Raw genomic sequence first — 20,176 nt, forward strand, 5'->3', positions numbered from 1 at the left:
AATCAATCATTTATTTTTGTGATATCTAAGATCAGGTTTTTATCAAATCGCCCGTAGTTATTAATTAGAGCAATTTCCTGTTGTTAGATGTATTATAAATTATACTTATATTTCCTGAGGTTTCAATTTATTTTTGAAAGTGCGTCCTTGTTATTGTGTATTAAGCGTAAACAATCACAATCAATAAGATCAATAAGTCAAATAATTTGCAAATAAAAAGGGAAATATTGACATAAATAGCAGGAATGGGTTTAAAAACAAACACTTTTTGAGCAAAATGATTGAAAGTCATTGGTAATTGAGTTTGCTTTAAATTTCAATAGATTGAATGTATTTGAATACAATCTAAAGACATCATGTATTGATGACTTTTTCACTTCTTTTTCCAAGTTAAACGATTACAAAGGTGTCTTAAATAATAATGTGTCATTTGTTTACAAAATGGTGATTTAAATGAAATCTAACCTTTCAAAATACTACCGCATATATGTAAAACTCAATGCTGTTTAAACATGTATTTGTTCTCAAGATTTACCACAAAAAAAACCGCACACACACAAAAAAAGATTTGAGGTTATAATATGTATTTTATAACATTTATCAACGAAACTGAAAGGAATCAATTACATTTAAAATGGAATTCCATGCAATTAAAAAATGCACTATGAGCGCATGGTGAACGCTTAATGAACGGTGAGCACAAGCGGAACGGAGTGAAGAGTCAAAAACTGTGATTGGTGAACGTGTGATGAGCGAACGGCGAACACACGATAAGCGAATGGTAGGATAATGCAAAAAAGTAAAGAAGAACGTATCAGGGACTGAAACCATTAATTATATTTATTATTTTCATTTTTGCACAAAATGGATACATTCTATTAGAGAACGATTTTAATCGTGTTCCCGTTGTTTCCATTTTGTGCATTTCCTTCTCGCGGTCTGCTTTATCACGTTATCATCAGCGACAATGATGTAAATAAGCAAATAAATGTAATTTATCATATAAAATGATATAACAAAACAATTCAAACTTGTGTGTGTTCTAGCCTTTTTACGTTTATACATTTCCTCTCCAAGGTCTGCTTTATCAGATCAAATATAAGAGAAACGGATATAGCAACTTAAATGACTGTGTGTGAAATGGAATATTGTATAACATAGGAGCACGAGTTTGTTTTTGTCAGTTTTAAATATAGATCTGTTGGGTGGATTTAATATATTCAATGGTTTCATGAAAACAAACCATGGGAACCATAATATTGATGGGAACACGTACGTCAACATTGAAAATAATGTTTAAAGACATGCAAAAACGAAAAATTAGATACAATTTTTTTTTTTTTAAATTCTTTGAACCCCAAAATTCAATCAATTAAGAAAACATGTACATGTACATGCTTCTAAATGCATAATTAAAACACTTCATACATGTAATTGCTATTAGTCTTAATAAATGTACATTGTATTTCTTAAGATCAGTTATATGTAAGAATTAAAAATTCGGTGGCCACGCATAGTCACGGATTTTCTTCATACTTGACAATTTGATAGACTTTGGTGAGTAAAAAAACCTATCACCATTTGTTTGTTGCTATGTGGTCCCGTTGCCATGGTAACCGAGGGTAAAGATGTAAAAAAAAGGCATTTTAATGCTTATTTGAGAACATATTGTGAGTAATGTGCAGAGCTTGGGGTTTCCAGGGTAGAATATATTATTAAAAATAGTTGTCATTTTTCAAAAGAAAGAAAAAAATTCACGGAGAAACGCATGTTTTAGAGCGTTTCCATGGTTACTAAACATAAATTTTAAAATCTGTTTTCTTCATTTAATTTGAATAAAAAGTACAAATCTTGGATTTTTTGGTAAACACTATTGTTATTGTTCAATTAAGAATTTAAATATTAAAAATGAGAACCGTTGCTATGGTAACAAGCTTAAAAATAACGAAAATTACAATATTTGTAGGCATCTTTGAATGGATATTATTCACTTATAATGAATAAATATCAAATGGTGAGAAAAAAATTAAGTTTGTCCTTAACTTTAATGACACTTGAAAACAATCTGAAATTTTCTAAAAATAGCTGCCGTTGCTATGGACTTTTCAAAAAGTAAGAATTTCTGTGTGATTAATTATGCAACTTAATTTTCCAAATTTCCATAGCAATAACACTTCTCTGTTGCATAACACAGCTTTTTGTGGTATATAATGAAAATTTAGATATATTTTTACAAGTTCCAACTAAATCAATTGCAAAAAAAATCTAATATTGGACATTAAAGCATATCAAACTCAGCTTCAATTTCTCAGTTTTTCCTATTTTTTTGCCTTGTTGCCATAGCAACGGATGTCAATATTCAGAATAAGATATATATGGCATGGACATTGATATGGATGTAAAAATTTAACAGCTTCCCATTTCGGCTTATTAAAAAAACGCAAAAAACTGATTTCAAAAATTTGTAACGGTTTCCATGGTAACATTTTAAAAGGATTGGTTTCTCCATCAATTTTCTGATAAAATTAAATAATTGAAAATAGGACAAAGGCTGTTTTATGTCTTTGATAGTTTACATTAGTGGGCAAAACATATCGTTAAAATAGGGTTATATTTTATCAGATTTTTAGACTCCGGATTATCTTAGTGGCCATTTAATCATATCTTCAAAAACATCTCATTTACATTAAGAAGTTATTATTTTTATAACGGTCTGCTTGACCTGTAGCAAAACAACGGCTGATCCTCTACACATCCTACACTGAAATATTATCGCACCGGACAACACCTTGCACAAACAGTAAAAAAAATACTGGTATATGCTTTTAAGCTGCAAAGAATTTCTTCCGAAGAATTCACTTAAAGCTGATCGCTGTCATAATCATTCACCAACCTTATCTGTGGTCTTAATAGAAACATTACTCAGAAGTAGCATGGTTGATACAAACATTACTCAGAGGTAGCAGGCTTGATCTTTGGAGTGTGAGCCATTCGAGCTTTTCTAAGGAAAACAAATGAAAGAAAATTTAAATAAAAAGAGCCCTAATATGTCATCATTTAAACCAGAATACATGTACATAATACAATGGCACAAGTAGCTTGTCCAGAATGTCAATATTAATAAAGCAAAAGTAACGTACACTAAATAGAATGTCAATAGTAAATAAGCGTCGCAAAACAATAGAGCTGGTATGGCATTTTTTCTTACATTCCATTTTCATAATTAAGAAATGATTTAAGATGTAAAGGATGTTTGGAAATTTAAAATAATACGCTCGTGCAAAAATATACTTAATAGAAACAAGTTAGTATAAATGACATATAATTAGATTAGATATTTTGCAGCAATGCAGCACCCGTATTAAATCTAATTTGTTTCATTGCTTATCCTTCAAAATTCAATACATTTCCTTCTCTCGATCTGCTTTATCAGATCAAATTTTATATCAACGGATGTTACCAATAAAATGGTTGTTTGTGATATAACACACTTAAACATCGTTGCCGAATTATAGTTCTGTTAAGTGCATATAATAAAATTTTCTATAGTTAAAAAAAAACCCAAACTATGGGAATCTAGTGTCAACCTAATGTATCTTAGAAGTCCGTTCGTTCCTGAGACAAATTGTAAACCAAAAAAAAAAAAAAAAACAGTTCTCACAAATATTTGGGCAAGTTTAAGGTCATTGAAAAGAAAAAGAAAATAATTTATTTCGGGCTTTACCTTTCTCATAAAAAAAAAAAGTTCAAAGTCACTGCTACGAAAATGCATTATTCCTGTCCAGGCTATATCTTAACATGGACAATGATTGGAATATGTTAAAACAAAGATTGGTTGTGACGAGTAAACTGTAAATATGTCCTGATTTTGAGCTTTCGTCACTAAAAGAAAAGAGAGTAAAACCATTACCTTTCAAAAGAGAAATAAGAGTATTATACATCAACTTGGTCACCGTCCTTTTTTACATTATATAAATTTGTATTTTTTTTTTGGTCATCGCCCGGATATTGGCTTGTTTAAGTTTAAAATAGTTTGATTAGATTTAAAAAAAAATGCTTTAAGTTAAAAGACTTAAAAGATATCTAAATTTCATCCTGAAAATATATTTCCGCGCCATAGATATTGTACTAAACATTAGTTTCCTGTGATTATTTCCTGTATTAAAGTGTCTATGGAATAGGAATCCCGGTCAGTTATTCTACGTCGTAGTTGATTTTTAGCTTCACTCTATGCGTTTGCTTCTAACTATGTTATTTGTGATTTTTTACATGGGACTTCTGGTTTTTTCAAATGCTTATGGTAAGATTATATACACATGATGTCATCTGTATTCAATAGTATTAAATAATAGTTTGTATACATTTCAATATTTTATAAACGGAGAGCATTCTAATCAAAACGGACATTTACCTATATTTCTTATCAGTAGCATATTTTATAACCTTATTACAATTACATGTATTTACATATTTAACACTCACGTGTAAACAAAAAAAAACGATCACATGTTATTTATTTTAAACATGATGTTTATGTGTATGAACATTTTGTATATTTTTCAGTAAATCTCTTTTAATAAATTGCGTTTGATATATATATATATATATATATATATATATATATATATATATATATATATATATATATATATATATATATATATATATATATATATAATCCAAAATGAGTGAAAGGTGATATCACACAGTATCAATAATCAAAAAAGAAAAAGAAAATGAATAGTTCCAAAGTTTCTATTCACTAGCGCTTTCTGGATTTACATCCTTCTTCAGGTGAATGTACATAAGTTTTGAAATTGTTTTCCTTAGAAACGTTTACTATGACGTCATGATGTAACGAGAGTCTTTTCAGGGAAGGAATAAATCCATGACGTCATAATACAATATAAAACGTTAAAGTTCGGGAAAACTGAATTAGACACAATATGATCATAACGAAATCAATAAATTTGCAAATACAAAGACAGGCTAGAATAAAGATGATTATATATACAGATATTTAATGTTTGTTGAGTTTTGGAGAAAATAATTTAATAAAATAGTTCTCTTTCACTAGTCTCGTGGCGGTTGAATCGGTTTTAAGTTTATAAAATGGGAATACTGTATAATCTCCCTTCGCACATCTGTAAAAATGTTCACTGCATGGGGTGTTTCTGGTACTGGGATCATTGATCTGTTGACGATGGACGCGCATGCGGGCGGTAAGTTGTGTTCCGGTTTGGCTGATGTAATCTTCGCCACAGTGGTTACATGTATTGCAGTAAAGTAGATTTTTGGATTTACACGACATATTTTCATTAACATAAAAAGTCCTGCCACATTTAAAAGAAATAGAATCTCCTGTCTTTAGATAAGGACACGTGCCGCACCTATATATATATATATATATATATATATATATATATATATATATATATATATATATATATATATATATATATATATATATATATATATAATAAAAAACTTTAAAACACTGATTCAAAATGTTTCGACCGTGTTACCGGTCTTCATCCGTCGGTGTATATTGTCTATAGCAACACAACGTAGAACATATACTATGACGTCACAATATGAATACAGTCTGGCAAGTGACGTCATACAACAATATTGCGCCAAAAACATATAAAATATAGGTGAGAGTCTATAGAAAGCACATTGATAGCCGTAATTAGTACATAAACAAGTAATATATGAAAAAAGTATTGATGACGGGACAAAAAATATAAGAAATGTCTATACAAACTAGTAATAATGTAGTCTAAAGACAATAATGTTCCCTTTTGTTGATACCAAAAGGCATATAAGTATTTTTTTTTTATTTTTTAATTTTTTCTTCCACAAATTTTCTCTGAATTTTTGTAAGTTTCATCTTTGTACAATTTTTCGATACCTATTACAGAATAATCCTCAACTGTATGTTCGTCAGTATAAAAATGCATTGCTACAGGGTCGTTAGTTTCTCTCCTGATCAGTGATAAATTTAAAACATGTCTTTGATATAAAGTCACCCCCGTTTCCCCAACATATACAATTTTGTTACACTTTTTACAAAACACCCCATAAACAACATTACTTGACTTGCAATGGATATGATTTTTAACTTGATACGTTTTTTCCTTAGAATCTTGAAATTGGCCAGAACAAATAATATATTTACACATAACACATTTTTTTGCACCACGCGGCTCGCATAAGTGTTATTTTGTAAAAAAGAGGTTATTATGTTTCTTATGGACCAATATGTCTTTCAAGTTTTTGTCTCTCCTGAATGCCACTATTGGTGTGTCATGAAACGCAAGTTTTAGGCGGTCGGAATTTTCGAGAAAAATTTTTTGACGTTTCTTTAATATTTGATGAATATTTGGTAGTCCTCTGGAATAGTTTAACACAAACGGAACACGGTTACACTTTTTGTTATTATTCTGTAGTTCAATAAATCCAAACGGTTGAGGTTATCCACCTTCACCAGCTGATCCTCAACCTCCTTGTTGGAATATCCACATTTGCTTAAATTAGTTTTAATTTTCTCCCGTTGTTTGAAATATCCCTCATCCGTTGAGCAGATTCGGCGCGCACGGATACCTAGTCCAAATGGTATAGATTTTTTTGTAGATTCAAGATGGCTGGATTTTTTATTTAGGTACATGTGTTTGTCAGTAGGTTTACTGTACAGGTCGGTAGAAAGAAATCTTTTTTCAATAGAAATATTTACATCTAGGAACTCTATGCTAGATTTAGAAAAGCGTAGATCAAGCTGATCTACACCGACTGATGAAGACCGGTAACACGGTCGAAATATTTTGAATCAGTGTTTTAAAGTCTTTTATTATTCATTGAAAAATAGACTTTGGATACATATATATATATATATATATATATATATATATATATATATATATATATATATATATATATATATATATATATATATATATATATATATATATATATATTTCTGAAGCACAAAAACATGTTGTTTTTTTTCTTCATTATTATAATATTGATCCAAATGCCTTCAAACTTAATAATTTTATGAAAACATTAAAATAAACATTTATCTGTCATTTTACCATTGTTTGTAGAACTTTTTTTATTTTCTTGCAGTTTGTTTTCAGTACTATTTTGAACGCGTCTCACAAATACACAATACATTTCCATCATTGATGTGTCTATCTTAAACAACTAGAGCAATCATTTTACTTGTTCAAGCTGCTCTGTATATTTGCTTGTCAAAACTATTTATGTTTACAATAAATGATTTTAAATGTACTACAAATGCAGTTGAACTTTTAATGGCATACACTGTCATTAAGTACAATCAATAAGAGAAATGTTTTTTAAAAAAAGGGCTTTTCATACAAGATTTAACTCTTTTTTAAACGTATTAAATAATACATAAAACATTTTTTTTCAAATTTGAATCATGGGGTCAAAATTACATTTCCCTAACTTTCCTGAGTTTATTTTTTCCTACAGACAATGTTGCCCTTCACATGCCATCATATCAGAGCTACCCGTATAAAGGCAATGTTATATATGACGCAGCCAATGCAGTAGATGGATTAAAGTCAAACCTAAGCATCGATGGTGGTCAATGCGTTGTATCAGCAGCAGGGTATGAAACTGCCACCTGGAGAGTGGACCTTCTCAGTGTGCACTACATCGATCACATCACATTGTATTTTATGACGAATAACCAGCATTGGGGTAATTACTAAATCATTGCTAAAAACAGATAAAAGTTTACAAATAAATCACTCTTAATAAACGTAAAGGCAAAACGAAAATATAATTTTAATATGGTTAAATTAATAATTGGGGTAATATATTTTCAAAGGAAAACACACGCGAGGATTTTAAAATTAGTTGTAACTGATATTATATATACAAATGCTACTTCATATTGCAATGTATTGATGTATTTTTTGTATATTTGATTTTTTTTTAAATTAAACAAATGAATATAAAATTATCAGTATTAGTTTACATGTGATTACAAAAAGTGCTCAAAATCAAAAGTCCATAGGAAAAATACAAAAGCTTGGCAAAGCAAACACGAATCTCTAAAAAAATCAGAGGTAGAATAAGGTGCCACGAGGGAGTGAGCATCATCCTCTGCTGACCGGTCACACCCGCCATGTGTTCATACGTAGAGCATGGCCTTGTCTATCGAATTAACTGAGAGACAAATAACTAGACAAATAACTCAAAATGCAGGTGATGAATATGTTTTGTTACATGTAACTAAGGAATGTTAACTATAACAATTCTGAAGTCATCGCGTTTATCATTAAGTTTTGTGACAAATATCAACCCAATTAATGACTTCTATCCTATTTTGATATTGTATAATTTTGCACATGCGTAAACAAAAGTAAATTGAAAGCACGCCAAACTTATGTGATGTAGTAAAAGAATCTGAAAGGTAATGTAGTAAACTACAAAGTCCGGCTGACAAATACTTTAAAAACTACAAAAAAACAAACAAACAAACAGGAAAAACTGGATGTGCAACATCAATGTAAGAAAGACGCTTACATTATTTAATATATGTGTTGTTATTAACATTTGTTCAAGTTTTATCTATATTATTGTTTGTAGTTCCCGCTATAAATAGTATAACACAACAAATGTTAATTCAACCAGTCTACCATATTCAAGTGCATTAAATGTACTCTGATCGAAGATACACGATAGTTTGTTTTTTGTTTTTTTTTTTTTGTTTTTTTTTTTATTAAACCCTATCTTGTTTGGTTATTTTATTTAAATTCTGTGTCTCTATGTTTACTATATCTAAAGTCATTTTGTACACAGATGAATTGAACACCAGAATATCTAGTTACCTAGGATTTTCCCTCTATGTGTCCAACTCAACAGATAGATTAAATGGAATACTGTGTTTCAAAGACATTGAATACAATAAAAGTACTATACCAGAGGTATTCAACACGACGTGCCGTATGTTTGGACAATATATCATCTACTACAATGAGAGATTACCTGGAGTTGACTATCCAAGCGACTACAATGATGATGCTGAGAACGATCTTTGTGAGGTAGAGGTATATGGTAAGGATAAGTTTATCGGTTATATGGTAAGGATAACTTTATCGGTTTATCAGAATATCTAATAATAAATTTGAACATCATTCCCTGTTATTGGCTCTAGATGTATGTGAGATGAATTATGTAGAGTGACGGTTTTCTAGTGTATTCTGCTACCCCCAAATTAAGACCCCCTTGCGCTAACATCTGTGCAAACGAGATATACACGTTATAATATATATAATAGATGTTGCTTCTCAATCGTAGTGAAATAAAAAGCAAAGTGTTTTATTAAGCGTTTTAACCAAAAAAATATATTTGCATAACAAAATAAATGCACATTAGAACACTTTTATAGTGCTACTTTAAAATAAAATGAACAGTTTAAGAAGTGATAGTATTGAAATACAATATAGTACATGTAATACCAATGACGATTTTGTTAAAGGGTGTCCAACACTAAACCCAGATTGTGATGTATGGGATCCAATGATGTGTGCCTGTCTGGTCTGTAAACCCAGCTACATGGACATGGAACCACACCATGAAACAAGTAATTTTATAAACAATGTTTTCAATCAGATTTTTTATTCTTTTCATGATGTGTCTTATTATTGCAACTAATTTTCTTTTCTAATGAATTATGTATATTAATAGTTCTTTTTTTTCTTAAAATATTACTTTTTTAAAGTGATTAAAAGGCCAACCAATTGCACGTCATAATTTTTTAGGTTTTCTAGGAGTATATACACGATACCTTGTCCAGTAATTCCTTAAACTTTTTTTCAGCAGAAATCAATATAATGCAATTATTGATACAGTGTTTCAAGGCAAAAAGTTTTAAATCTAAATTCTTTAGTTACTCAATTTTTACCAATGTTTTACGACCATAACATAAATTTGGAGAGTTTACGCTTATTATAAACTTATGGTTATGTTATGCAACTGGTGTAAAACATGATTAGGATAGACTCATTTCCAATAAATTAATATTTCACTAGTCAAGTTTATGAAAAATTCGTTTTAAAGAGAGAAAGATAACAATAACAATATTTAATACAGTTTGCACGTCCGTTGCATTCTGAGGTAGTAAACTATGTTATACAATATAAACGAATTTAAAAAAGGTTTTTTTTAAACTGAATATAATTATAACAAACAGAATAACAAAACGAACAAACAAACGAAACTAAACTGCTATCCAGAAAAATGCCAAAATGTAAAAGTTAAACTTTTCAATAAACAATGTAAATTGACTATTTTATATTTTATGTTTAAGTGGCTTATTTTTAGAATTTTATATTTTTTTTAATTCCTTGTGTTTGAAAATGATGCAAGGGTTAGCACGTTTATGATCTTTCAACAAGTTTTAAAGTCTTTTTTTATCTTACTACCCCCAAACAACTTTAAGTAACAAATACAAACACTGACAAACAAACAAAAGCCATTGATATTTTGTGTTTAAATTAAAGGTAAATTATGTTGTATAAAAAATGGAGTTGTTTAATTCAAAGACAGACATTTCATAACAATAAAATTTATTTATAAGTGCATACACAGTATATGTATGGACTTCTACCTCTGTAAAATAAAAAAATATATTATTGAATCGAAAAGAAATAAAAAATGTAGAACCAGTTTAACATGCATGTAACAACACATTGCTCTGGTTCCAATGGAAATCATCAATACAAAGTTATAGAATGCCTCTTCTGTGATTCTCTAAAGGTGTATTAAATACAGTGCTTATTAATAATCAATAATGGTTTCACTTAATGATGCACATTAAAAATGACTTTTTATCATATTTCTTCTGTATCTTTCTTTAGCAGATTGGCCAGTTGGTTCATATGGATACTACTATGATGAAATGTGTGGTCATTGTAAAGATCCGACCCAATGTTCCCCTGGTACTGGGATATGTCTTACAGGATGCAGTGCTGGATATTTTGGACCGTCGTGTAAAGAAGGTTACAGTCTATTGAGTTATACGTATTCTTTAGTAAGAGAAGACTCAATGTACATATATGTTTCTATCGAGATGAAAGCCGTTTCACTTTTGTTTAAAATAGAAAAAGAAATTGACGGCGTTGTATAAAATGAACAAAACTTCTAACTGTTCATCCTGAAAAACATAATATTTTGAATATCTAAAAATAAAATAATTTGACTTGTTTAATATTTCATAACTGATATGTACTTTCATCATTGGTACAGATAAAATAAGGCAATACCAATTGAAAACAAATACCCGAACAAAACGTCAAAAGAAAAAAAAATATTATTTTTCTGTGCGTGCTAAATTCAATTGGCAATCTTTTGCGATTGTATTAATCTTTAGTTATAGTTCCAAAAGAAAAACCCTTGAAACTGTTGGAATGTTAAAGTCTCGATTGTTCTTATAATATAATATATTATATTGTTCTCACTTTCAATCTGTTGGTTATTTTGTCTTGGACATTGTTTCAAATATAAAGCAATCGAAAGGAAGCGTTATTAAAACATATTTGTTCTCTTATATGTGTATCGTCAGTATCATCGGCAACTTAAAACACTCTGAAAGCTCTGGGCGAAATCCATCAAAGCCGGGCTTATTTGTGATATTCAACAAGGGTCAATGTCTCGGGTCGCAACCAGAGGTCTAGATCAATTCAACGTTCTTAACTACTTGAAAGTTTACTGTTAAAGTCTCGATTGTTCTTACATATTGTACTCAATTTCAATCTTTTGTTTCTTTTGTCCTGGACATTGTTTTGAATATAATGCAATCAAAAGGAAACGTTATTAAAACATAATTGTTCTTTTATATAAGTGTATCGTCATTATCATCGGCAACTTAAAACACTCCAAAAGTTCTGGGCGAAATCCATCAAAGCCGGATGTATTTGTGATATTCAACAAAGGTCAAGGTCTTGGGTCGCAACCATAGGTCTAGATCAATACATCGTTCTTAACTACTTGAAAGTTTACTGATAATCAGTTACCCCGATGGCAAGACAAATAAATGTGTTTATTTTATATAGTAAACTATTATAAACGGTGAGCACTCAATACTTTGGTTTAGTGTATATCTTACCGAATTGATCTTCCTTTTGAATTGTGTTTAATTATGTAAGTTAAGACGATAACATAAGCCATACTCTTTTCTGGTTGAGGTACAATTTTAATATAAAGAGTTACTTATATTTGTAAAGTCGTTTTGTTGCCATTAATTTGTTTTTGTTTTGTTTTGTTTTTGTTTTTGTTTTTTGGTTTTTTTTTTCGGGGGGGGGGGGGGGTGCATTTTACTTGATATACAGCAAAACAGCAAAATATGTTCACATTTGCCGTGTACAACAAGATTTAATGTATAACTTAATGATAAAATTGCATTTTAAATTTCATTTTCTTTGGCAACCAACTTTTTTTAGTATTCTAAACAAAAAAATTAAGAAATTGTTTTTGCAAAATCTCATTTTCGCCAAATTCTTTTTTCTTTTCCTCCACAAAATAGATATAGACCATTATTAAAAGTACCAGTTGTTGCTCATTTTATTTCGTTGTTTTTACAAATTTGTTGTGTTAATTGGCCAATAGAAAAAACGCAATGAATACATCTATGTCATGGATTTGATAGTTATCTATATTGTCATCATTTCTTACAGAGTGTCATATTGGTAACTATGGATACAACTGCAATGAGACATGTGGTCATTGCAATGATCTATCCCAATGCTCCACTACGAATGGAATCTGTCATACGGGATGTTCTTATGGGTACACCGGAGGTTTGTGCAAAAAAGGTACGTTTAAATTGAAGCATTTTGTTTTAAGAAAGAAATGGGAAACGAATTGAAGTTAAAAAGTTGAGGACAACGTAACTATAACCATGATAGTTTAGTGTGCTTTTGTATAAGACTATTCATAATGATTAAACCTCAAAATGTTGTGCAACACTTTACTTTATTTTTCGATAAAAATGCGCTCGTTTTATATGACTCATCATATTGTTTTGTCACATAGCATTTCTCCTGATTTAAATTTGATATGTTACGGTAATAAAAAACATGTTTCATTTATAATTACCCTTGGTCTTTTACTCATAACACCTGGTTTATTTTAATGTATGAATGACTTGTGTAAACAAGAAAACCAGATACTAAGTTGGCAGTTCACAACTGGAATGGATTTTCAATTATAAATGTCTCCACTGGCATGCTTTATTACTATTGATATTTTTTTAAAGCCATTTGGAGATATGATTATAATTTGACTGAGTATAAATTTACGATAACTAACCTAAAAATATTCAATTACGACCGGGTCGGAGGAAGTCTTAAAATATTAACTGGACACGCATTGCAAAGTATAAATCATTGCTTGTCATCTTTATTGGCGGACACAAATAAATTGTTGCAGTGTTTTTATTTCTCATTTCTATTTTCTGATTTTATCGTTTTGTTTTGTTGCGGAAGGGGGGGGGGTTGTTTTTGTTATTGTTTTTGGTAAAAACGTTCCTTTTAAGTCATTCCACTGCCTTTACTTGCCAAACAGGTAACTCTGGTGGGGGTGGGGAGGGGGGGACAAAGACAATTTTCCTCTAAACAGTATATAATTTGTAAATGTGTTTTATTCCTCAGAATGTAACATTGGTCTCTACGGATTTGGATGTTATGATACATGTGGTCACTGCATTGATCCGGCAGAGTGTAACCATGTGAGTGGAACATGTCGTACAGGATGTGCAGCTGGATATCGCGGACGTTTGTGCATAGAACGTACATCACTATTACTATTGATGATGTTTTAAAGTCAATTAATTGTATATAACGTAATGCTTGTTTGTATATTCAGTAGAGTCACCACATTGTAAATATAAAACTTAATACAGCTAAAAGTATTACTTTTTCTCAGACTGTTACGTTGGTCATTATGGGTATAATTGCAACGAGACGTGTGGCCACTGTTTTGATCCAGCACAATGTTCTAATGTCTCTGGAACATGCCGAACTGGATGTGAAGCAGGATATTCAGGAAGATTGTGCAAGAACGGTTTGTGTAATTTGGAAAATAAATAAAATGTTTTTTTTTTTATAATTCGCCCAGACACATTTGTAGATGTCATAAAAATGAAAAGAAAACTTTGAATTCGCTCAGTTTTAATTTCGCACGCTGACAACGTAGGCAGGAGGATGCGAAAAAAAATGGGGGTGAAGATAAATTCCCAGTATACATTTTATAATATGTAAATATGTGTTATTCCTCAGAATGTAACATTGGTCTCTACGGATTTGGATGTTATGATACATGTGGTCACTGCATTGATCCGGCAGAGTGTAACCATGTGAGTGGAACATGTCGTACAGGATGTGCAGCTGGATATCGCGGACGTTTGTGCATAGAACGTACATCACTATTACTATTGATGATGTTTTAAAGTCAATTAATTGTATATAACGTAATGCTTGTTTGTATATTCAGTAGAGTCACCACATTGTTAATATAAAACTTAATACAGCTAAAAGTATTACTTTTTCTCAGACTGTGACGTTGGTCATTATGGGTATAATTGCAACGAGACGTGTGGCCACTGTTTTGATCGAGCACAATGTTCTAATGTCTCTGGAACATGCCGAACTGGATGTGAAGCAGGATATTCAGGAAGATTGTGCAAGAACGGTTTGTGTAATTTGGAAAATAAATAAAATGTGTTTTTTTTATAATTCGCCCAGACACATTTGTAGATGTCATAAAAATGAAAAGAAAACTTTGAATTCGCTCAGTTTTAATTTCGCACGCTGACAACGTAGGCAGGAGGATGCGAAAAAAAAATGGGGGTGAAGATAAATTCCCAGTATACATTTTATAATATGTAAATATGTGTTATTCTTTAGAATGTGACATTGGTCTCTACGGAGTTCTATGTTATGATACGTGTGGCCACTGCATTGATCCGTCAGAATGTAACTATGTCACTGGAACATGTCGTACAGGGTGTGCAGCTGGATATCGCGGACGTTTGTGCATAGAACGTATATCACTATTAATATTGATAATTTAATTCCTTTAATAATCTAATTTACGGTAAATTTAATAATTAGTATTTGAATATCAGGCAGAATCTCTCATATAATGGCGTTCGGGGTTTTTTTCAGATTGTGACATTGGTCATTATGGGTACAATTGCAACGAGACGTGTGGCCATTGTAATAATGCAACACAGTGTTCTACCGTCACTGGAACCTGCCAAACTGGATGTGAAGCTGGATATTCAGGAAGATTGTGCAAGGACGGTTCGTGTTATTTTTTTTTTTTTTACATACTTCTGGAAATTTGGGTAGTATTTTTAATTTCGAACTATTTTGAAGGCAACCAACTGTCATTTTATACTTAAAACGTACTAAAATTCAATCCCGGTGTAACGTTTTCGCGCTCTCGCTTAATAAAAAAAACCTGAATATTACAGGCTGTACCTTTGAGGCACGTTGCAATATTGGGTTCGAAGGTACCTTTAATACAATGAATAAAAGAATCACATAATAGGTAAAGTTTTTAGAATTTTTATTAACACGAACTCAATCCAGAAGGTTGGTGCTGACTCCCGTCGGTGCTAATTCTAGTCGGTGCTCGGCCCCGCACCGAACCCGGTTGCGTGCTGCTTACATGTAACTAAAACTTCCACACTAGGTGCACTATCTAGTCCTGTGCTACAAGTGCTAAATTCTGCAATTTTATCTATAAAGTTCTTGTACTATAATAATTTTTACCGCACATCGACTAATCTATTCATTCAACATTCAAATAATATTATAATCTGTACAAATACTAGATTTGGGTAGTGCCATGCATAACTACACCCATATAAAGACTCGATGCACACCGGCTAAACTTGGAAGGTGCAACCTGACCAAATTGCACTAATTTAGCAAATTTTACACAAACCAATTTCTGCGCCTTACTAAAGACAAGGCAATTCTAAACTTTATCTAAACTTCTTAAAAGCACATAATTAGAGAAAACCGGGAGAAATAAATTTTCCCGGGGTCAGAGTCCAGGGATGCATCGACTAAATTCTACATATTTCCTAAACTTGTAAACTAATAAATTATTTCAGCATTCTTTTATTTTACATTCTTACAATAAATTTTCTACATTTCTCCTACATTTATCAGAAAAAATACATAAATTTATAATTTTACAGATTCATACCTTCTCCCGGTGCAAGCACTCGGATAACTTTCTATAAATTAGGATTCTGGCCTCTGACAACGCGCACTCCGTGCGTTCCTTTGTATACTATGACGCACATCATATTTTAGGTCATAACTTTGTAGGAAAATCAATATTCATTAAGAGTCTAAAGCTAAAATTAAAGATCAATCAACTAACTAAACTTTTTTAAAACATTCTTAATCAATTCATAAACCAATAACGCCGTATTGATTTATTATTTAAAATCTGAACTTCGTATACTGGAGTAAATCCGGAAATATTTACGCTCTGCGTATCTACTCGACGTTTACACATCAAATGACATTTCCAGTTTGTCTTGAAAGGAACCAAACGGTAAAATAGTTTTTACTATTAAACAAACTTCGTAAAACTATCTATTTTATCTGAAAAGCAAAGACTAAATCTTGTGCTAACAATAAAGACTAAGTTCCTGATTTCATTTTACAATATTCACGTAATAGAAGACGTATGTATATTCTGACTATAATAAAACAGCAAATGCTCATAGTCACATTTACCCAGTTAGACTTATGAAATTAAGACGGCTTCAAAGACGCAACACTGCCCCCACCTAAAAAAAAAGTTTGGTCCCCAAACTGGAGAGATCTAAGGTAAGTAATCAAATATTTCATTTATAATGCTATAAGTACTCTTGAATTTAAAATATCTACATTGGCGAAAGTCAATAAACAACTCTTTGGGATCAAGGAATTTGTTTAACCATTTCAGAGGTGCTTTTTAAACTCGTCTACGTCAATGAGAACTCGGAAACCCGGCATTACTGTTATCTCTTTCACCACTGAAGATCTGGAGCTACTGGAACGACACTGCAAGACGAACTAGCAGAAGACGAAAATGAGGATGAGGACGAAACACTAAGGGTCCTCTTCCTAGCAGGAAGAGCTACAGGGGAGGGCGACTGTCTCTCCTTAGGAGGATTCACGGGGGAATGTGATCTCCTACTGCGTCTAGACCTCTTTGGTTCCGGAGACACTCTAGGGGAGGGAGGGACAGTTCCTCTATCGGGTCGGGCATCTGGCGACGGGGTGCGGGAGATCCTGCCAGAGGGGTGGAGGCTTAGCTCCTTAAAGCTCCTTGGAGACACCACTAAAATCATCAATTCTACGGGTATACTTTTCTAACTCCTCCTGAGCTCTACTACCCCGCATCCCATCAGAGCGTATTACTACCTCCATCCTTCGGGAGCTTGAATATTTCCCATGGCATGAGGTGTGATTGTCACGACGTGGAAATATCATTTTGCTGCCAGTACAGGTAAAGGCAAATCCTGAATGTTGCTCCATGGAGTGTCGTTTTACCAGAAACTTCCGGTCAAAAGTGAGGGAAACACAATTTACACTCACACTTTTCTTCTGGCCTTGCCATAGCTAAAGTAAGAATAATATTATGTATTATAAATATAGAATAAATAGCTCATGTAATACTAAAATAATACCTATGTTTATGGCAAATTTGCATTGGCACTATACCCCGAATCATAAACGAGTGAAAATGTCCTTTTTCTATATTCTAGGTACATATCATAATATTCTGAATTCCTATATAACCCATGTAATCATAAAACAACAATACATCATGTGCATATAATAATATAAGAAGCGAACTTGTTAAAACGTGCATACATTCTATTCCTACATGCACTAATTTTTCAAAAAAAAAACCACTTCAACAATATAGCTAATTATACATTACAGATATAATTATACATATATTACTAAATTAGAAGACTATTTCGAAAACACAAGTTTTATAGTACACTATTCTAATACAACACATCTGAGTTCTTTAATTCCGTCGACCAGTTAAGTAGTACTATTTTTATTCTTATCAGGGGGTTTCTTTTTGTGCACTTCCTGTTTATCTAACCATGTTGAAGGATTTTCTCCTTTGTAGGGTGTCAGTTTATTCACATGCACTACTCTAGACTTTTTTTTTTTGGTTTTTCGTGTATTCTATATAATATATCGTTCATTGTTTCAGTGACTAAAAAGGGACCTTGCCACTTTGGTTTTAACTTCTTAGAATGACCTTGACTAGACTGTGGATACCATACAGCATATTAAATTTTATAGGTATTTGATGTTATTTTTCTGTCATGATAATTTTTCATTATGTTTGCAGAAATAACTAACTTCACACTAGCAAGAGAATAAACTTTCTCCATTCTTTCCTGTAACAAATAAGCATACTCAGACATGTTTATTTCTATGTTTTCAGGCTCCAGAGGACGTCCCATCACCAAATCTATAGGTAACCTGATCTCTCTTGCAAGCATCAACATACTAAGCGATACCCCTGTGGCTTCATGTACAGAACTTCTATACACCATCATCAAAAGAGGAATATGCTAATCCCAGTCTTACTGGTTTTTTGCATACAAAGGACATTATCATATTTTGAAGAGTACGGTTCATCCGCTCTATCATCCCATCCGACTGTGGGTAATAACGATAGGTTTTTAGTCTTGACTATGCCTAACAAGGAACATACTTCTTAAAAAAAAAATGATTCAAACACATATAAAACACAAAGAAACTCAGAGAAAATTTTGTTTTTACTCTGCAAAGCTACTGATGGATGTTTTGCATAGCAATGGGCATAAGCTGGTTTGATCACAAACCATCAACAAGAACTGTGAATGATAGCATTGCCTAGTCGCCTATCTAAAAGTTATTTTTGATAATTGTCTAATTAAACCTTATTTCTATTAAATAATGTAAACAATAATGTGTGTTTTCGTAAAATATAAATGATTTGGTCAAACAGTGAGAGATAACTTTATATTTTGGGTTATGATAGCCCGTATTATAATATAAACTAACGATAGACGGATTTTTTAATAAAACATCTGAAACAAAAATTTTTTTAGTGTGTTTTATATCTTGTTACTTAGCAAATTAGTGACAAAGGTTTTTTTTCACGTTTTTTTTTTTTTTTTTTTTTTTTTGGGGGGGGGGGGGGGGGCATAGTCTACAGATCAAAATACATTCTTAAAAAATTCATCTTGCATTGTATCGTTTCAAAATTTAATTTTTGACTTTTTTTTAAGGGGGTTGCGGGGATGAAGTCTCTGATTTACAGCCTCTTACAAATGTTTTTAAAAGAGCCACTTATAAACTTTCCTTAATGAAGGTATTGTTCATTTGAGTTATTTTACATCTCATATGTGCATAAACAAGGTGGAATAACACATCATCACAAAATGGCTGACCGCTGATGAAAACGACATTTCGTTTTACTAAAAGGATTTATGGACCAAAACATGTAACTTACTCCATAGCCAAGTGGATAAAGTGTCGGACTTGTGATTCTTACATCCCGAGTTCGAAACCTACAGGGGCTTTTGTTGTTACTTACTGAAATAATTATTTTAGGTATTCATTTTTTTCCCTTTAACTGCAAATTTTTCCCTTATTTGACATTTGTACTGTTTATTTATCATTATATTTATCATTATATCTTTCATAATAAAAATAATCCTGTTAATTTGAGTGGCTTTTTCTAGGTGTGTTATTCAACCTTAAACCCAATCTCGACAGTACGAATAAAAAATGTTGATTGAAGGTAAGAACACACAAAAGGGAGTACTAGAATAATCGTTTTAGTAACAAGTCATGTCAATAAATATTGCAAGCATTTATTTAAACCAATAATTGTAAATACGAATGGAGATGGCGATATCTCCTGTTACCTCATGGTACAGTTTGTTACGTTTTACTTGTTTTAAAATAGACATTTGTGGAAACAAAAAGCAGAATAGTATTTGTGTAAACGAAGTACCATGTTACTAAGTTGTACAACTTCTCTAATCTGTTGGTTTTTTTCTTCCTTGAGGACACACGTCTCTGGAAAAACGGCGTCATCAGATATGTTT

General features: G+C 31.6%; 1 protein-coding gene across 1 annotated transcript; it reads left to right on the plus strand.

The window, feature by feature from the left end:
* The first annotated feature begins 4,232 nt into the window (after positions 1-4,232).
* Positions 4,233-18,838, plus strand: LOC128172386 (protein draper-like). Its single transcript, XM_052838181.1, has 15 exons — positions 4,233-4,300; positions 7,501-7,731; positions 8,839-9,093; positions 9,518-9,622; positions 10,899-11,039; positions 12,714-12,851; positions 13,689-13,826; positions 13,963-14,100; positions 14,316-14,453; positions 14,590-14,727; positions 14,943-15,080; positions 15,204-16,892; positions 17,011-17,674; positions 18,283-18,374; positions 18,520-18,838. Exons 1-12 carry the CDS (start codon positions 4,249-4,251, stop codon positions 15,440-15,442), a joined length of 1,851 nt encoding a protein of 616 aa, XP_052694141.1. The 5' UTR covers positions 4,233-4,248; the 3' UTR covers positions 15,443-16,892; positions 17,011-17,674; positions 18,283-18,374; positions 18,520-18,838.
* Positions 18,839-20,176: the final 1,338 nt, after the last annotated feature.

Source organism: Crassostrea angulata, chromosome 2 (genome assembly GCF_025612915.1).
Source record: "Crassostrea angulata isolate pt1a10 chromosome 2, ASM2561291v2, whole genome shotgun sequence".
NCBI classification, from domain to species: Eukaryota; Metazoa; Mollusca; class Bivalvia; order Ostreida; family Ostreidae; genus Magallana; species Magallana angulata.